The 21,129-nt window shown below is 46.7% G+C and overlaps 1 protein-coding gene and 1 pseudogene across 1 annotated transcript in view; both read left to right on the top strand.

The window, feature by feature from the left end:
- LOC147422352 (chromatin remodeling protein EBS-like) overlaps nt 1–14,173 on the top strand; it is a 73,098-nt gene extending 58,925 nt beyond the window's left edge. The window contains exon 5 of the mRNA XM_086503332.1: nt 13,575–14,173. Coding sequence (XP_086359458.1) covers nt 13,575–13,601 — 27 coding nt within the window. The 3' untranslated portion in view covers nt 13,602–14,173. The remainder of the gene's footprint in view (nt 1–13,574) is intronic.
- On the top strand, nt 3,231–4,262 carry LOC147422353 (uncharacterized; annotated as a pseudogene).
- Nucleotides 14,174–21,129: the final 6,956 nt, after the last annotated feature.

Genomic DNA, 21,129 nt, shown 5'->3' with positions numbered 1-21,129 from the left:
TTCGGGAATTCCCAGTTCAAAGTACTTCATTCATAAAGCCATACAACGGAATACTGTCAATCCATCAGTATCCTTGAAATCCAAAGGAAAATCAGTGACTTTATTCCATCCGGGTAACCTGTGACAAAGGAACGGAGTGATTCCTCTCTTGTGTAGTCCCGTCTGCACGAGATTCAACCTTGCTGATCTCTGAGATCTCTCGGAGTAGTCGAAGCTAGACCGAAAGCCTCAACATGAAGTTCCAGTATCCGAGGAGTATCTGCCAAGTGCTCATCCATCCACTTTGCATCCAGTATTGGATAGTTCTTGAATTTAACTAAGAAATAGCGTATCACTTTATCTTTCACTTTCCTTTCCTTGTGAGCTAGTATATGTTCTTGAACGAGCCTCTACTCTCTCTTTTCCACTTCAAGTTGCTCCTCAGGCTCCCTGTCGACTGGCACCTCACCCTTGAAAGGTTTCAAGAGACTCACATAAACACATTGTGAATCTTCCAAGTATCTGGTAACTTCAGTGTGAATGATACATCATTGATCTTCTCTTGAATGTGGAAAGGGCCATAGTATCGCATACTTAGCTTTTGGAAAAGCCGCTCCTTTCTCTTTCATTCCTCAGGTGTACCTTCTCAAAGCGTAAGAGCACCCAATCGTCTTCCTTTAGCTGCAAGTCGCGTCGATGTTTGTCGGCTGCCTTCTTATGCCGTGCTTGAGACTTCTCAAGAGCCTCGCAAACCTTGGCAAAAGCAGTGTCCAGATCTCGCATGTACTGATCCGCCTCAAAAATTGTATATTTGGTGCTTAGGAATGGTGGGACCTTCTTAGCACCCTCGATTACCTGAAATAGCGCTTTCCCCGTCGATGAATGAATTCTGTTGTTGTAGTCAAACTCCACCAAATACTTTTCCCATCGAGTTTTTTGATCCGAAATATAAGACTTCAGTAAATCCAAAACTATTGAATTGGCTATTTCAGATTGCCCGTCTGGATTGGGGATCTCTGTCCGAAACAATGGACTCAAGCATGCCATGTAATCGAAAAATCTGTGAAACAAATAGTTTCGCCTAATGACCAGGCTTAACTATCATTCTTTACCAGAATGAAGTGAGCCTGCTTGCTGAATCTGGCGATGACTGTCCAAATGCCATTATGCCCACTTTTAGTCTTGGGAGATAAAAAATAAAATCAATGGCAATGCTTTTCCATGGACGGGAGGGTATGGGCAAAGGCGGTAGAAGTCTTGGTGCCTTATGCCTGTCAAACTTGACCTTTTGGCATACTAAGCAAGTGCGAACAAACTCGTCCACATCCTTTTTGAGCCTCGGCGAGTAAAAGTAACGCTCAACACCCTTAAAGGTGGTATTTATGCCGCGGTGGCCCGAAAAAAGTGGACGATGACACTCTGTTAAAACCTTTTCCCTTGAAAGCTGTGTAACACACAACATCATTTTCCGCATCAAATGGCCGTCACGTATGGAATAGCCTGCAATTGTCTCTCCACTCTGCAACCGGTGAAAGATATCATCAAAATGAGGATCAGTGGCGTACTGATCTACCATATCCTCGAAGCTTCTATGATGAATCACGGAAATAGCCACAACCAAGGGCAACGCATCTGCCACTAAATTCTTATGTCTTTGAATCGATGGCCATACGCCATTGGGAATGCACTTCGTCAATCGGGTGCTTGGTCAAAAATTTTGCATACTAGGAATCTTTTGAATATCGGAGCATCTGCCGAGCACATGCATCAACCATGTCATCATTTTCCATTGACTCAGTTTCCATTGAGTCTCGTCTGGGTGGACATGCCACTTCATCATTTTGTGACATTAATTCTTTCTATCTAAGCTTTTTTCTAGTGCTAGGCTACCTCGTGGCTTAGTATGCCCCCCGATCTCCGGAGTCATGACCGAAACTCAGTACGCTGAACTTCGTGGTGATGAATGCTCATGTGTGTGTGTGTGTGTGTGTGTGTGTGTGTGTTGTGTTGTGTTGGGAGCGTATGTTAATACCTAGTTCTGCACCCACTATTGGACACTTATGACATTAGTGGGGATGTTGTAGTACATAGTCAATACTATGCATGATGAAGTTGATTATATTGTCTTATGGGTGATTACCATGAGTCTATAGCTGCACTTTCCTTCATAGGTGAATTTGGGCTCTTCTTGGATTCATCTAGGTATAGTTTTCGTTGTATGAGTGGACATGCAGATTTCACATTGTGAAGTTCTCGTCCAAGTTGTGACCGTTGATATCATGGAATTATTTCTATTCTTATGCCCTATCAACTACCTTTTATGTTGGATTAATTCTTTCTATCTAGTGCTAGGCTTCATCGCGGCTGATTCTGCCCTTGATTTCCAAAGTCATGACAGAAACTCAGTACGTTGAACTTTGTGTTGATGTATGCTCATGTGCGTGTGCGTGTGCGTGTGCGTGTGGTGTGTGTTGTGAATTGGGAGCATATGTAAGTACCTAGTTTTGCACCCACTATTGGGAATTGATGATGTTAGTGGGGATGCTGCAATATTTAGGTAATACTATGCATGATGGTTATATTGTCTTATTGATGATTACCATGAGTCTATAGCCTGCACTTTCCTTCATAGGTGAATTTGGGCTCCTCCTTGATTCATCTAGGTATATGTTTTAGTTGTATTAGCGGACATGTAGATTTCACATTATGAAGTTTTCATCCAAGTTGCGACCAGTTGATAGTGTGGAAATTCTTCCTATTCTTAGTGGTGTGTATGCGCCATCGACTACCTTTTTTGGTGCATTAATTCTTTCTATCTGAGCTTTTTTCTAGTGCTAGGCTTCATCGTGGCTGAGTCTGCCCTTGACCTCTGGAGTCATGACAGAAACTCTACGCTGAACTTTGTGTAGATGTATGCTCATTTGTGTGCGTGTGGTGGTTTTCTGCACCCACTATTGGGCACTGATGACGTCAGTCGAGATGTTGTACCATGAGTGTATAGCTGCACTATCCTGCATAGGTGAATTTGGGCTCTTCCTGGATTCATCTAGCTCCTTGTTCCTGCAAAAATTAAAAAAGGGAGAAGGTAAAAGTTGTGAGTTGTATCAATTATATGATGGAGCCACTTTTTATCGTTTTACTTGGTCATATAGGTATTATTTGACCTTGACAATAATGAAATCTGTGTGTATGTGTGTGTGTGGGACTGCCGTCTGGTTGCCTGCGAGCCGGTCTTCCCCTCTTCTTCCATCCTCGCCTGAGGTTTTGCTGCTGCTTCTTCAATTTTCTCGATGGCATTACTTGTCAAAAGGCTCTCTTTTCTGCCCTTTCTTATTTCAAGGGCTTCAGGCTCTGGTGTGGAATCATACATTGCGGCTCGCACTTTCGCAACTCGCAGGTCTGCAAATAGAGCTCGTGATGATGTTGTCAGTGCTGAAGAAGAGATGATACTACTACTACTGATGAAGATGAGGACATTCAAGACAACGTAGAAGTCCAGTTTGACAATGCAGTGCAGGCTGTTGATGATACAACAGATGTTTATATTGTTCCATGTCGCGTCTCCCTGCCCACTCAGAGGAGAGCTTGGGCTACTGCACAAGATGAAAATGCTGTGAGATTCAGAATGGATATGCCAGGGATTGCAAAAGAGAACGTGAAGGTCTATGTGGATGATGGGAAGCTGGTTGTGAGGGGCAGGTATGTAGACAAAAGGATAATAGCAGAGCTAGTGGAGAACATGGATGACGAAGCAAGTGTCCTCGCTGATAATGTGGGTGTTTACTCTGCCAAGCTGTTTCTGCCAGAGAATGTGCAGGTGGACAAAATTAAGTCTCAGATGAAAGATGGTATGCTTTTGGTTACTGCCCCGAAGAATGTTGTCAATATAGCTGTGGAATAGCCAGTTGAAGTACCTTATTGCCATTTGAAGCCAATTTTGTGAAATGGTGGCCATATCCAGAGACGATGGTTCACCTTGTTGAGTGCTTCAATAGAGGAGCAGTTGAATGGCTCCTGCTCTTCAGTAGCAGCTACTACAATTCTGAGAATGTAGTGGATGGGGCACAATACCAATCTCATTTAAATACACAGGTTCTCTCTTATAGGTCATGTAATATATTGTTGTTGTGTGTTGGGGGTAAGTTTACCACTAGTGCCTCCTTGCCTGTTGGGTGGTGGTTTTTTGACTGGCAATTTTGTAGTTGTCACAAATTGTTGACGTGTCAAAGCCTTGAAGAATGGAGCCAACTTACAGAAGCCGACCGAGGGGCCTAAACCCTAAGAAGAACAAGTAACAGAAGAAGAAGTCCTACCAACTTATGGGGACCCCCGTCCGATGGGGCCCCAAGTGACATAAAGGATTAAAATAAAGCAGGACCCACACACACAGAGAACAGAGGCGTAGCAACTGATGATGTGGCAGTTGTACGGAAATTCCGATAATTGCATTGACATGATGATGTGGCAAGGTGTACGAATTTCTGCGTTTTTGCGCCGACTGCTGCACGGGAATTTCGTGATTTACGCTGGCAGCTTTTTGGCATTGCTTTTGCACCAAATGCTTTTGAGTTTGAAGGCTTTTCACTGTAAACTGCTTTTGGGGCCTAGGGCCTTTAAATATGAGGTTAGGGCTCATTCTTTGGCATGCTTCCTGGAGAAGGTGCAGAGTCTCGAGTACCGGCTTGTATTGTGTTGATGCAATATAAAGAAATACCGAAAGGGGCGCGAAGGTTTGGGGCCAATACTCTCTGGGGTGGAATTCCGCCACTCCGTGTCGCTTGTCATCTCTTTCTCTCTCTGTTCAGTTGTTATTGAAGTGCTAAAAGTCTGTTCAGTCTATTCTTTTCTATTCGCACGTGGTGCCCGTCTTGTGACAGTGGTATCAAAGCATCAGGCGTGTGCTTTTCTGAAAGCATACCTGTCCTACAAGAGAGCAGACAGAGCTATTGGAATTTGATTCGAGGTATCTTCGCCCTCCAACCCGGACTTATTAGCCACTCCCACCCTTACTTCATCGCGCATCGAGCGTGCTCCCGTCTTCATCGCTGTGTCTTACAGGGTATAAGCCATAAAGAACCCAAGATTTGGAATTCATGGATTCAGCAGAATATTTGCAGTTTTTGCTCAACAAACTCCACGACATTCTTTCGCGGCATCCTCAGTAGAATCTTCCGATACTGTAAAGTTTTCAACAATTTTTGAACTACATGTTACCCCCTGTGATGCCCCAGGTGGTACCTCCTCCTCCGGCATCGAAAGGTACGAGAGCTTCCAATGGGCAACCTTCTCAGCCGTCTTTTCCGATCGAGGGAGTTTTCAAGAATATGGTGCAGCCATCTGACCTCGATCCAGTGCAACCGCCTTTGCCACCACCACCACCGCCACCAGGCTACAATGGTTGGAGCCCATATGGATACCCTTATTATCCATACCCGGGATGTGCGCCTAACCAACCCAAAGATTTCAAAGATGGCGGCACGACAATCAAAATTTTCACTTTTTCGGGGTGAAAGATTGCAAGAAAGCATTGCAGTTTCTACAGCAATTCGACAACATCTATGCGTTGGGAAACTATACAGAAGAATCCAAGATTTCTCGAGCAACGGGATTTCTTAAAGATAATGCTATGCAATGGTGGAGTTTGATCGCGACACAATCGCATGCTTCAAGGATTTGGCAAGCTTTCAAGACAGTTTTTGCACCTAGTTACATGACTTCTATGTTTGAAGTACGGATTTTGGCAGAGTGGGGCAACTTGGAAATGCTTGCCACCGAAACCATGGACGAATATAACCAAAGGTTTCTCGACGTGTACCTTGTGGTGTCTTTCTTTAGATCTATTCCCTTGGAGGCCCAATGCGAGCGATACACCATTGGACTACCATCACCATTGCAGGAATATTGTCTATCCAAGTATGCAAGAACTTATGGACAATGCTGCAGTTGGCTACAATCTTCGGCCACTAACCACAACTCTCGGCAACAACGAACAAATTCTCGAGAGTATCGTGAAAGTCAACCACAAAGGCCTCGTTTGACACCTCAACAAGGAGACACCTTACTACAAGAAGGCCGATGTTTTGGATGCTTTCAAACAGGACTCAAGAACTGCTGGGTCGGGGTCTATGACGCAGGTCCACCCACAGATGCCCACTACTCGGATCCTCTGAAAACAGCACTCTGCTACCTGCGGGGCCTCTACTGCAACTCGCTGTAGTCGTCCCCCACCTTGAAGCTCGAAGAACAGGGCTGAGACAAACTCTGAGCTGGCCCTGACTGAAATGAGAACCTCCAGTCGTGTGAAGGCTCCCATCCACCGGGGTGCTACTGGCTCGAGAGGCGTGAGCCACTCAGCTGGAACTGACTCTGAGATGTCCTGACACATGCTCTGCACCCCTCTCATGCCGTGTAGCTGGAAACCTTGCACCTCCTCTGACAAACGTGTGAACTCTAGCCAGTCACCTAGAGAGCGCGCTGGACCTGCTTCCATGGGACCCCAAGAAACATGAGGCCGACTACCAACCAAGTGGCCTCTCTGAGTGCTAACCATGGGGTTCCAGACGAGGGGCTGCCGTAGGCGCTCCTCCGTGCACGTCGGCTGTCTCTGCTCTAGGCCACGCCATAAGAGCTCCCAAGATCGAAGCAAACTCACTGCGAAGCGGTCCTCCAGTCTCCTGCTCAAACCAACTTGGCGCAACTTTGTAAAGATCCATCTGGTCGAAGGTTGCCAGGGGCCTCCTGACTGAGGCACCCTGGCACGAAGCCTTTGTAGCAAGAACTCCTTTCAGGGCTCCTCTCCTCGAAGAAGTCCTCTGACTACAAACTTCCCAAGAAGGGCTCTGCTCTGTTGTGCTGGATCAATGATCCCAAGCCCTCCCTGAGAACAAGGAAGTGTGATGACCGACCAAGCCACCTTGGCTCGGGCAATCTGAGTGTCACGACCTGACCAAAGGAAGTTCCTGATCAGCCTCTCTACATGGCTGATACAAGAACTCGAGAAGATCCAGCAAGAAGTGATGTACCACATAGTCGCCAACAACACCCAATTGGCAACTACTACTCTACCAACCAGCGAAAGTCGTGCTGAGCTCCAATGTAGCAGCTTTCTCCTGATGGACAGGAGAAGAGGAGCAATCTGCTGCTCGGGAGACAAGCCCAAACCAACCTAACAACCCAAGTACCGAACTGCAGTGCCTGGGGGAATCCACCTGAAACCCTCTCCTGGCATCCAATCTGGCACAGGAGCATTGCCAACCGAGAAAGCCACCGTCTTTCTCCAGTTGATCAGTGCACCCGATGCACAACAGAAGGTCTCTAAAGCCTGCTCACATCTGTGCAGATTGGCCTCCTGGCCCTCTAAGTACAAGGCTGAGTCATCGGCAAACTCAGTGTCCAGTAGCTCATCTCCCCAAATAGGGAGTGCTAAGCCCCTCAGACCAACCTGATGTGACACCAAAAATCTGCTCATCGCCTCCGCATAGAACAGAAATAGAAAGGGGGCAAGAGGACAACCGTGTCTGACCGAGCGTGTGAGCATGAAGCGCTCACCTCTACCTCCTGCCAAAAGCACCTGACTGTGAGCCTGTCTGTACAAAGCTGCCACCGCTCTGATCCAAGCATGTGAGAAGCCCATCCTGCGTAGAGTGCCCTCTAGAAAGTCCCAGTCAACTGTGTCGTATGCCTTCTCAAAATCGAGAAGAAGAATCACAAGGTCCTTTCCACGGAGCCGTGCCAGGGCAGAAGCCTCCCAGAAAGTGAAGATGTTGTCAAGGATACTGCGTCCTTGACAAAACCTGTCTGAGTCCCATGTATAAGGCCCTCCAAAAGTGGCTGAATCCTCAAACTCAGAGCCTTGGCAAGAATTTTGTAGGCTGAGTTGAGGATGGTGATGGGGCGCCACTCTCGAATCTCATCCAAGGAGCCACCCTCCTTTGGAATGAGGTAAATCAGGCCCTCACTCATGCTATCAGGCATCACTCCTGTGTGCAAAATGTACTGAAAGGCACTACAAAGATCTTGGCCAAGCAGGTCCCAGTACTCCAAGAAAAAGCTGGGAGTCAGTCCATCCTCACCTGGACAGCTACCACGAGGGAGGGCCCTAAGAGCCGTGTGCAGCTCCTCAAGCTGAAGTGGCATCTCTAGCCTCTGGCGCATCTCCTCAGTCACAAGACAAGGCATCTGTGCCCAAACCTGCTCCCCACATGCATCCTGCCGCTCTGATTGGGGCTCAGCCGACAGTAACTCACGGTAAAAGTCAGTAGCAATTGCACGCATATCCTCGGGCTCACAAACAACTGACCCATCAGGTCTCCTCAATTGATTGACCTTGGCATGCGAGTGCCAAGGTCCCACAGTCTCTGTCACCCACCTGAGTCCACTGAGATGCCTGTCGGTGAAAGGCAAACTCATGACGCCTCTCCTCTGTGCTAGCAAGCTCCTGTCGAGCTTGCTGTAACTGCTCCTCCAACCATGGACTGTCTGGATGCTGCTCCTGCATCCTCTGTAGTGAAGCAATGCCTCGTCTGAGACGTTGCTCCTCCTATCTCGCCTCAGCCCGACGAGCCAGAGACTCCTTGAGAAAAAAGTGGCTAAGTTGAGCTAGGCCTAAGGCCACTCTGTCTGCAGGGAGAACCTGGCTGTCCACGCCCTCTGTCCAGAGAGCCTCTACCCTCTCTCTGAGTGCTGAGTCCAACAAGACCCGCTCTGGGATGCGAAGCATTGTGCTCCCACTCCTCTTCCTGTCTGCCACTGTGAGGATCACTTGGGCATGGTCCGAGAAGGATGTCCCTGCCAGCCCACTGATCCCCCCAAGTCACTGAAGTGGTCACTAGTGTAGAAGCAATCTATCCGCGATAGATTCACTCCTCCCACTCTGCGGTCCGATCTAGAGAAGGCAAGACTGGCTGGAGGCCTCACAAAGCCAGAGTGCTGCCATGTATCCGAGACCCTCAAAGTCATACACAACCTCCCCACGCTGCTAACTCGACTTCATGCACAGTAGCATGGCTGCCTCCAATCCTGTCAAAAGGGTCCTCCAACATGTTGAAGTCCCCTCCTACACACCAATGGTCAGCCTGCGGCAAAGACTCAACAATCTGTGACCAAAACTCTGCACGAGTACTCGCCACATTGGGCGCATAGATGTTCAGGAAGCCCACAAGGCCACCCTGAACCTGCATAGTAATCCACTGAGCCCTACCTGGCACAATAATCCCTCTACCCACAATGGCTTGCTGCAATGAATCCGCAATAGTCATACATACCCCACCCTGGATGCCTCCAGGTCCAAAAGCAACTAACCAAAAGGTATCATATCGTCCACGCAAAATCTGACCACATCGTCGAATGCGGCTCTCACACAGATGGTGCTCCTGAAGCATAAGGAGATCAATCTCTCCTCCCACAAGGCAACGTTGAAGCTCCTTACGCGATCGGCCCCGCTGTCTCTGAAACTGGGGCCCACCTAGTCCCTGCACGTTCCACGAGACGATCCTCATGGATTGCGAGAGAGAACAGATGCTGCCGCAGCAGCAAGAGGGGCTATCTTCGAGGCTGGCTTGGATGGGGAGTAATCCGCATCCGAGCGTCCTCTAGATAGGCGAGACTGCAGTGAGTGCCTAGCCCACGCCCAAGCAGAGCGAGCCGTGCGTAAAGCAACCTCCTCTGTCCAGGAGTCCCCATGAATGTATACATAGCAAGGCAAACACTGCATATCAGCAAAGAAGTACACCACAATGTGCCTACATCCTGCTGAGTCTGGGGGTGTCACCGCAAACTTGGCCAGTGGCCACAAAGTTTGCAGCAAATTTGTAACTCCAAGTTCTCCCATGTGATGAGAGAACTCGAGAACCTGTGTATGCAACCATCCCAACACGGAGTCGAGGGACCACTCTGTCTCGGCCCTACCACAGAGGGGGAAGGAGAAACCAACTGCTGAGTCCAAGGTCTTTGTCCCCCTAGCGGCGAGGAAGAAAGCATGGACCCTGAAGCAGGCTGCCTCGTGGTCTGTTGCGGAATCGCCGAGAAAGCGAGTGAACCCGTAGTCGAAGAAGTCCCAGCGGCGACGGAGGTCAATGCTCGTCAGACCACGAGGGATAGCTGCAAGGGAGGATGTTTGAATCTGCAGAGGGGGCCGCAAGAAGGGTTGACCCTCTCTCACTAGGCGACTCGTGGCAAAGGCACTGCCAAGAGATCTCCTAGCCACCAGCGAGGGACGAGTCTCCTGAGTCGACTGTGGAATTGGAGCAGGAGGGGGTGGAGAAGGAGCTGGGGGGAGCGGAGGAGAAGAGGAACGGGGTGGGGCGACAGAGGTAGAGGGGCGAGGTGGAGAGGCGATGGGAGCAGAGAGTGGGGGGGAGGATGAGGAGGAGGGGAACTCTGAAGGGGGAGCGGCTGTCGAGGGTGAAGCGGAGGTGGAGGCTGGCGTAGGGGACTCCTCCTGCTCAAGAGGACCAAAGCGGTTCCCCGTGGGAACCCACTGCTGCTGAGTAGGCACCTGAGGGCCACTCTCAGGGCCAGGCTGTCGCTGTGGCCCTTGGCGTCGAGACTGCCACGGGCCTGCTGCCACCCCTCCTCCGTTGGAGCCCCAGGCTCGGAGGGTGGCTCTGAATCTGTGCGCTGTGCCGCTGACTGTGGCTGCGGCCCAGCCTTGGCAGGCTGGGGTTGAGGCTAAGATGCAGGTCGTGGACTCTTCCGTGGATGAAGCACTGGTTCGGGAGTCCCGAGTACTCCACACTCTGTCTAAACCAACCCCCACTCACCCGAGGCAGAAGGATGACCTTCGGGAGCGTGTGGGTATCTCTGACCAAAACTCCAACTGAGGGGATGCCAACCGCCTTGGCAGCTACTGATGTTGTCGTACGAGGTGTCTCCAGGACAGTCCAGATGGCGGAGCCAATCCTGGAAAGAAGTGGTCGGTACTCCCTCCGTAAACCCGGAAAGCAGAACGAGATGGGGATGTCTGCCTCCTCTACTAGCATATCCGAAGTCGGGTCAAAACCATGTCGCCACTGTCGAAAGTGGGCACGTGATGCTCGGATGGCCAGTGGACTCATAGCTATGACCTTGGAAGCCATCTCGGAGGTCTCGAACTCGATCTGATAGTACCCGCGTCCGAGAATCTGGACATCCAAGATCTTGCCCACCTCTGCGAGAAGGCGGGCCTGGAGAAGGTCTCGCAGCTCTCCTCTGCTAGGTCGGGTGCCGAGAATTTTGCAGATGACCGAAGTCGCCTGCAATCGCTCTACCTCAGCGGCTAGGCTCGCTTGCTCTGTCGGCGAGAGAGCAAGTCGAATGGTGGGCTCAGCGGGGTCGGGCGAGGGGGCTTCATTGGAGTCCCTCCGCGGTGGAGCATGAGACGCCATCTGTGTCTGCTACTGGTAAAGAAAAGGCGGAGGATCGTTGACGAAAAAGGGGGGGAAAGACCTGCTGGACCGAGCACGTCAATGGTGCTGGCAACGCCCGTCAAGCAAGAATGGAGAGGGAGAAGGCTAACGGTAAAAAAGCAGGCGAGGGGGGCAGACAGTGGGAGGGGGTGGGCTGGCGTGGTTGACTACGGGAATGGCTTCGGGCTGGCTGGGCAACGGGCAGCAACGGGGGGTAGCGCGAGGGGGGGGGGGGGGGGGGGGGGGAGCGGCAGGGGGGAGCTGGCTGAGCTTGGCAGCGGGCAACAGCGGGGGTAGCGCGAGGGGCAGGGGGCAGCGCGAGGTGGACAAGCGGGAGAGCAGCGCGAGGGTGTGAGGGAGGGCGATGGCGCAGGGGGGGAGAGGGGGCAGGTGCGAGCAGCAGCGAGCCAGTTTTGTACTTGAAGCTTTGTTTGAAATGGATGGTATCTATTTTGAACCTCTCTTGGTGCCGATTTGAAATGTTTGACTTTGGTTTTAATACTAGTTTCAACGATTGGTGATTACACTCCCGGGTGGAGGGTGAGAAAAGATGTTTGAGAATGCTTGTTCATATTCATGGCCCAGATCCTTGTGGTTATTTGCGGGGGGAGTATTGAATGATTGAAAAGTGCTTTTTTTACTCATGGCGCGGACTTGCATGGTTATTTACGGGGGGAGTATTAATAAGTCTGAGCAGTGGTTACTCTCAGCACCTCCAAACGAAGCAGGCTGCGGTCTGGGGGCGTTTGGTTGTAAAAGGCCTCTATATCTCATGGCCCGGACCTTTTTAGGTTATTTGTGGGAGGAGTGATGAGGGAGTCGTTGAACAGCTCATGGCCCGGACTTGGATGGTTATTTGCGCGGGGAGTGTTAATCAGCGGCTTTATGTTTCTATGTCTTGTAACATGCATATATGAGCATTTGTGTTGCATTGTGATGTGTCAACCACTGAATATTTTTAATTGGATGAGATTGCCAGGGTATGTAATTTTAGTGCATCAAGACACCCGTGGAAGATCAGTACGGTTGGGTGTGATGGCTAATTTTACTACGCCGGAATATCAAGAGTTCCGATCTGGACGAAAGGAGAAGCTAACTCCTTGATCAAAAGAGCCGAAAGGAAAAGCTAACTCCTTAACAAAAAGAGCGAACTGATTGTCCCTCGGAATGTCCCTCAGAAATTTTTGAGCTAACTTGAGTTGTTTTGCAGATATGCTGTAATTGCGGACAATTACTCTCTTTCAAGAAGGGGAGATGTCACAAACTACTGACGTGTCAAAGCCTTGAAGAATGGAGCCAACTTACAGAAGCCGACCGAGGGGCCTAAACCCTAAGAAGAACAAGTAACAGAAGAAGGAGTCCTACCAACTTATGGGGACCCCGTTCGATGGGGCCCCAAGTGACATAAAGGATTAAAATAAAGCAGGACCCACACACACAGAAGACTGGCGTAGCAATTGATGACATAGCAGCTGTACGGAAATTCCGATAATTGCGTTGACATGATGACGTGGCAGACTGTACAGATTTTCGCGTTTTGCGCAGACTGCTGTACGGAAATTCCGTGATTTACGCTGGCAGCTTTTTGGCATTGCTTTTGCACCAGATGCTTTTGAGTTTGAAGACTTTTCACTGTAAACTGCTTTTGGGGCCTAGGGCCTTTAAATATGAGGTTAGGGCTCATTCTCTGGCATGCTTCCTGGAGAAGGTGCAGAGTCTGGAGTACCGGCTTGTACTGTGTTGATGCAATATAAAGAAATACCGAAAGGGGTGCTAAGGTTTGGGCCAATACTCTCTGGGGTGGAATTCCGCCACTCCGTGTCGCGTGTCGTCTCTCTCTCTCAGTTCAGTTGTTATTGAAGTGCTAAAAGTCTGTTCAGTCTGTTCTTTTCTATTGGCATGTTGTGCCCGTCTTGTGATTAGTCATGCAAGCTTTGAAAACACGGAGGTTTTGGTTTGTAGTTGTGCTTCTGACTCTAAGGCGTTGTACTCTGAAAGCTTCTTGTTTGTGTTTTTAAGAAAAGGTGTGTGTGTGTGTGTGTGTGTGTGTGAGGGCTCTAGTATCTACAGTATGCATGTGTACTGTATGTATGCTTACATTGCGCCTCCTTGGAATCTTGTTTCCTTGTTTACATATCAAAATTTCTTTATGTAAATGTCTTGTAAATATCTAAGCAAAGCTTTTAATATCTATATTATGTCGTTTTACAGCCCGAGGCAAAGCGGCGCAGGCGATAATTCTCCTTGGACCAGCCATGTGATCAAAACATTTTTGTGGAGATAATGCTTTCAGCTTCAAGTGGCCATCGTGACTGCGATCGTGAGAGTATACATGCAGTATTTGCAAAAAATTCAGGCTACCAACCAAAGGTGCTCGAGATATGCCTAAAGTCAAGTTGCTCTATCAAAACTTATTCAAAAGTGCACATGTTGTAGATTTGTGTAGAGAGGCTGAAAAGGGGCTGTTCTCCAATCTGAAAAAGGAATTGACAAGCTTCAAACTCATCCATTTGCGGATGTTCTATCTGAAAAGTTGTAAAGTTAGTGTAGTTTTCTTGTGTGATATAGTTCAAGGTGGCTAATCTGATTGCAATCTGCGTCTGAGGCCGTGTGAGGTGCCTGCTGGTTCCGTGTCGCAACCGTGTTGAACTCATGTAAATGCGATGTGCAGATCTGGCTCATCGCTCACACTTGAACTATGGCTCACTATTGTCACAGGTCATTGTGAGTAAATGGATATGGTAGACGAAATGCAAAGTATCTGTATTTCTGCTTAAGAATGCCATAAGAAACGGGTCGTAGTTGCGTAAGGTGGAAATTTTACATCAGCTAATGCATAATGGATGAGCTGTGTAAGAGCTCATTCCTGAGGAGGCATGGTGGCACCAGCAGTGCCCTCTGATGCATCCCTTCCTGGTTGGCAAAGGCAGTTGAGGAAGTTTATCTATGGTAATGCCAAAGGCTGGAGGTAATGTCATGTGGCTGCTGATTGATACAACACAAGGTTGTTAAAGGGTTTTCATAGCTGGAAAGTACGTTCTGAATGCGATCATGTTATGCAAGGCTGACAGCTTGCTTCACAGATTACTGACATGTGGTTTGTAGTTTTTAGTGTCATGAATTGATTGTCACCCTTATTTGCCATTCGTAAACTATGTCATCTAATCCATACACGATTCTCTGGTTGTGATGGCTAGAGTCCACTTAGGCTTTCTCTGTCCATGGCCTGTGCACCATAATGTTTTAGGATATTCCTGAATGTCTATTTCATCATGTTATATTGCCATTCATCGTGAGGCATTTTGCTTGTGCTTTTATAGAGCTGAGTCTTGTAGTAAGCATTGTATGTCAAGGATATTATTGACAGGATAGGTATTGGGCACAGTACTTGTAACTTTTGATATTTGGGTTTGCTTTCCTAATGTAAAGACAAACCTATGCCAAGATTACTTGCCGACCATTGCCATGTACCCCACTCTTATAATAACATGGAGTCTTGTCACTACGTTCGACCAGTCATCTTGGTTGGCCTTCTTACTCTGGTTATATGATAAACTTATAACTTCTGAATTGAAAGAAAAACTTTAGGTACAATGTGGATGAAATACGATTCCAAGCTATTGAAATTCATTACAAAACATGATGGATAAGTTGTTGCTTGAAATGAAAATATTATAAAAAAAGCTTAGGCCACAGAGGAAAAGAACTCATAAAGTACCCAATACAATAGGTTGACAAATGGAAATAAAGTGGATAGTAGGCATGGTGTCACCAATAATAAGAAAACTAGCCTATAGTCTTTGCAAGCCTACCAGTCTATTGGGTTTAATAAGATTCGCTTTGCTTGTTTTCAGCCTTCGTTTTTATGAAATTGATCATTGCACATACATGGAAACTCGAGGGCAATCTAACGATGGACATGGATGACATGGTGGTGTGTAATGTAGCATGGTTATTCCATTTCCATCATCATTTCTCTCCTATCAATAGAGAGTAAACGAAAACATCAATGTATTCTTGTATCAACTCCAAAGGAGTAGGCTGCATGGCCCTCTACAAAACCCAACAATAGTATTATGCATACTTAACAAGGCCAACACTAACGGGTGGACGGCGGCACCGCCTGTTGTGTGTGTGTGTGTGTGTGAGAGAGAGAGAGAGAGAGAGAGAGAGAGAGAGAGAGCTCTTGACTGCTTTGAATGGCAGAGAGAGAAATATAATCTATTTTCACTAGGGACCTAAAAAATAGCCTAATAGAAAGCCTAAAAATGTGTGCACAACTTGATAGGCACCACCCCTATATCTCTACTTGCAAGCAGGCAGTGCCAACAAGTCAAAAAGGAGTTTGGTATAATGCTTTACAATGGTCGCGTCCAATTTATGCCCTGTTGTGACAACCTTGTCATGTCCAATTGTGGAATTTGTCTTCAAAGGGCCTTGTCAAAGTGCTTAAGAGTGCTCAAGTCTAGCTTATGCTGAATTGTGCATCCGCACATGCCTACTTTTGCAGGATTTTAATGCTTTGTGCATCTTGTAGTTGCCTCCAACCTTGATGGCCCCATGTCTATTTGAATAGCCGTTGTGTGTTTAGTAGCCCCGTAAGAGCTATGCGACTTTCTAAGCCTCATCTCAATGATTTCCTATTGGATTGCAATTTCTCTCGTCAGCATGTCACGAACCATCACTCTCTTATGTAGCTAGAAAGTGGCTTAGTGCTACTATGTGGGAAAACCTTGCAAATTGTGGTTATATATGTACATTGGGGGATCTATACATGTTTGTCCTTCTACAATCCTTTGGTTTTTTGGATGAGGTGAGGTTGTACTCATTGCATGCTTGTCTAACAATATTGGCATGTGGCATATGCCGGTGCATGCAAATGACTAAGGTGCCCTAGGTATTGATATCTCATCTTTACATGGAGAGTATCTTCTCTCTTTGTTTGGAGACTAGCAGTGCATGAGATTCTTCACAAGACTTGAAATGGTTGAAATATCATGTATAGCGCATTCAATAAAGGCGTGGACATCTACATGTGGGTTGTGTTGAGGTCGGGATGCGTGAGGTTGCTCCGTCTGGAGTATCAAGTCCAAGACTCATCAAATAGATCTATGAGGTCTTTTGGGATTTTCCTACCAAGAACAAGACTCTTCTTCTTCTTCTTCTTCTCTCTCTCTCTCTCTCTCTCAAAAGCATATAAACACAGAGAAGTAGTTCGAGGATTTTTTGTTTGGAGCTGGCGCAAAGTGAAGGGAGTGTTTGTGCTGCGCAAGATGGGTGGGAGAATTGGCGATGATGGCTAAGCGACAGTGCGTGCTCACTGCGTCAGCGCCAAGGGTAGAATAGATAAGAGCAGTGGGACCCGCTGGGCAATACATAAAGGGGGGTGAAGGCCCAAGGGATCCACGGCCTTAGTAAGCCATAGAACTTCCATGCTACGATCCTCCACTCTTGTTCTCACAATCTTACGCTGGTTACACATTGTGTGCCCAAGGTTGGGTGCGCATTGTGGAGGCCGATGGGCAAAAAACAATTGGCCATGCTCATGCGGGGGCTCAACTTTTGACACCGAGGACAAAATGCAGCCCCCAACCAATATGCTAGTTTGCACTTTTGACATTCAAGCTCAGTTTTATAAACTTAGAGCTTGCAATGTGGTGCATGTACCCTAAACGGATGGGCACACACTCACCCGATGTACATCCCCCAACCTTAGTGAACTATAGGAAATTTTACAAATTTTAGTATTTTCTTTGAAGTTGAGCAAAAGTTATACCCTATACTCTTCCTTTATCACAGTAACAAAATGAAGGCCAAAGAACTCTCCACACTTCGTCCACGGAGACGCTTGAAGAATTTGAAGGGTGATGCGAATTTTTTCGAGTGCATGCATTGCCGCCATGATTGCTAGCCTACCCAAGCAAACATGGTGCAAGATCCCGCTCATATTTAGCTAAAAGCAATAGGCAATGTGTGGGTGGGTGTGTGTGTGTGTGTGTGTGTGTGTGTGTTGAGAGAGAGAGAGAGAGAGAGAGAGAGAGACTCCCATGCCATGCATATGCCGCTATCTTAGCTCCAAGGGTTTTCACCATGTGTTTGTTGTTATCATATGCCATTGTCATTGAAATATGCCACTATCATTGGAAAGGTGTTCATGATTTTTTCACCAAACATATGCCTCTCTCATAGAAAAATGGGTGTAGTATAAATGTGATTGCCATTACACTATGTATACAAGCAATACATCCACAAAAAAGAAATATCTTTAGGGCTTGAAAGATATGGCACTTCGTAGGAATTGACGACTGTGTTTTTTTTGCACGCAAAGTCTACATGTTAAAAGAGGTGGCACACTTGCATGTACACCAAAAAAGCCACACTTGGATGCATACCAAATGGCACATACTCATTGCCATTTTCACATAAAAAATTAACAATACGCATGAATCTTTGATGAAAATGCATTGTAGTTACATGCTAGTGGAAGGGAGCAAATTGATGAGATAAGACATGTACTTGGATGGCGGTTCTGTATCTGTATATGAGGCTTGCTGGAGGATTTTTGTATTTCGTTTGCATAGTGAAACAATAGATGTCCAAAGAATGATTGTGCATGTTCCAACTAGTCAAATGGTGGCATTTCAAGATCATGACAATGTTAATGAAGTCTTCCAAGAGAGAGAATAGAGAAAATCACTTTTATAGAGTGATTTACTTGCAACATGGAGAAACCTGTTGCAAATGATACTGTCATAAAATCTAATATCTAATCAACCCAAATGATTTTCCCATATTAAACTGATCATTTAATGTGGGAGAATAAACGAGAACAAGGATTAGAATATAGACATGTGTTTATGGATCTATCTCAACATGGGGCCAAGGTTAAAAGGGGTCCAAATAAGAGATGGTATGTTTAAGAGCAATGCTACCTAATGGAGCTTAAAGACCGCTTCATTAAAGACGTCCAAAAGTTAGTGTTCAAAAGTCTTTTGACATTAGGCAAGCTAAGGTTGACCTTGAGGTGGGAATCCTACCCAAGCATGAGGTGCTTGTTGGCGTACTAAGTGTTAGTGGGAACCTTACCCAAAAGCTTGAGGTGTTTCTCACATGCTTAAATAACTAAAGTTCTTAAAGTATTCAATTCAAAAATAACTCTCAAGAGGCATGAACGTTTTCATGCTTGATTGACTAAGTCTTTGAAGTATTCAATTCAACCAAATGATTTAATAAGCATAAAAGACACATTTTCAAATGACCCTCCACATGTGGCCCTCATGATGTATTTGAATGCTATTGGATAGGTTTTAAAAGGGTACAATGAGAATTTAGATACATAAAAATAAATAATTTAGTTCTTTCTCTCAAAGAGAAAAAAGAGGACACATGTCCAAATGAAATAATAAAATAATACGCGAGAGAGAGAGAGAGAGAGAGAGAGAGAGAGAGAGAGGTGGACCAAGCATGAGAGGGGGGGGGTATACTCTCCAACAAAAACACCCACATTCTCTCATTGTGTGGAGTGAAAAATGCAAGAGCTCCATCTCCTTCTCCAAGCTTGTTGAGAAGTGGAGAGCTTACACCAACACTCTTGGCTATGGAATGCAAATCCAACCAAGAGCCATGCTTCAATGCTTAAGCTTGCCATCTTCTTCATCTTCATTACTATGCTATTATGCTACATTCAAGGGATTAGTTGGCTAAGCATGGGCGCCCAAGTGTGAATGGGGTGAGCTCATATAAAAGCCAACTAAACCTAAAATTCACTCATTCTCTCATTTGTGCAATAGAAGAGTGCTCTTGCTCCATCTCCATCTCCATCTTCTTCTTCTTCACCTTCTCGTGTGTGTGTGTGTATGTGTGTGTGAGAGAGAGAGAGAGGGAGAGTGTGTGTGCGATCGAGCATTACGAAGGCACGATGGCGGTGAAGCGGTTGAGCGCGGCATGACTGCAGCTTCTTCTTCATCGCGGCGAGGAATCCACCACGAAGGCGAGCGTAGAGCGGTGAGTGACACACCCTTTGCTCTCTTGAGCTTGCTAGATTAGTCTTGTTGTGTGCTTGGAGCCATTTGTGGCTCGCACACGGTGTATCGGCAAGTCCCTTGATTCGACAGTGCGGTAAGGAGCGCACAGCCCCAAAGACATAGAAAAGTCTATGAGTTTCCATCATGAAGTAATTCCTTGCAAGCGATGCAAAGGACAAAGTACTTACCAAATGGCGTAGTTTGAAGCTTCTCTCACATGAGTCTATTCACAAATATATGGACAAGTTTTTGGATTTACATTTCAAGGCTACTGTCTTCCAAAAGATAGACTTCACCGAGCAAAAGCAACAATTTTGTGCGGGATTACCTGAAGAAATGGCCGAGTATGTCAACTCCCAACGGCCTGGTTCTATCACCAAAGTAATCCACCACACCATGGTTGCTTCCCACATCAATTTCCAACAAGGGGCTAGACGGAATGTCAAACCCATGGAAAACAAAGACAAAAATGATGCAAAGGGGAAAACCAATGCCCAAAATTCTTCCCAACGCACTTCCTACACCAACAACAATAGGTCCAAGGAGAAGGGAGTTTACAAAGGTAAAAACAAACTCTCTCATGAAGAGCTTGAAGTTTCGTAAGGACCTTAAGTGTTTTAAGTGTGGGGAGCAAGGACATGGCTATCATTCTTGCCCCAAGAAAAATACTTGCAATGAGACTCCTAGGGCTTCCACCATCAAAACTCCAAAAGAGGATGCTCATTGCAAAGGATCATCTCTCTCCTATGGTTGGGGAAAGGTAAGGGAGCATGAAGCCTTCATCTTGTGTGACCCTGGCTCTACTCACAACTTCATATCAACGGAGTTGGCCACCAAGTTGGGCATTCAAGCTTTCGAGATGGGAGATATTGTAACGACTGACACAGCTTTCAAGGGACAACAAGCCTCCATTACTCCCTTGATTGGGAAGTTGAGGCTTCATGTCCAAAGCTATGTCGACAAAGAAGACTTTTTCATCTCTCCTCTCCAACATGAGGATGCTATCCTAGGGGCGCCATGGTTTGATCGCATGGTTGCCAACATGAAGTTCCCTGAAAGGAGAATCTACTTCACGTACAGGGGAAAGAACATGTATGCTAATGAGTCTGGTCGTACTATACCACTTGTAAATTCACCAGCTTTTGATAAGTCAATGAAAATCTCGATTTTTGCGTACATGATTTTTGTCAAAGAATCCACTGATGACGCTAATGGTTTATCAAATGAAAATGATAGGAATTAAGAAGAGTTAGACTTATCTAACTTTCTAAAAGGATTCCAAGATGTGTTCATTGATGATATTCCTATGGACTTACCTCCAAAATGAGGGGATGATGACCATCGAATTGAGCTCCTATCAGGAAGCTCACTACCTAGCAAGCCTCCTTATCGAGTTTCCCAAGCTCAACAAGAGGAGATTATGAGGCAAGTACAAGAATCGGTAGACAAAGGGATGGTGAGGCCTAGCTGCTCTCCCTTTTGTTCTCCAGTCCTTTTATAGTGCAAAAGAAAGATGGTACATACCGCATGTGTGTGGAGTATCGTGCACTAAACAATATCACTATCAAAAATAGATTTCTCGTATCTCGGGTAGAAGATCTGTTTGATAAGCTACAAGGCTCTACCTACTTGAGTAGGATTGACCTTAAAAGTGGCTATCATCAAATAACGATAGTGGAGGAAGATATCCTAAAGACCGCGTTTCGTACAGCGTTTGGTCTTTATGAACATCTAGGCATGCC

Source organism: Adiantum capillus-veneris, chromosome 27, assembly GCF_014529385.1.
Source record: "Adiantum capillus-veneris isolate H3 chromosome 27, ASM1452938v2, whole genome shotgun sequence".
In the NCBI taxonomy this organism is placed as follows: domain Eukaryota; kingdom Viridiplantae; phylum Streptophyta; class Polypodiopsida; order Polypodiales; family Pteridaceae; genus Adiantum; species Adiantum capillus-veneris.
The sequence above is the reverse complement of the archived record's forward strand: the minus strand, read 5'-3'. Positions and strand labels throughout refer to the sequence as shown.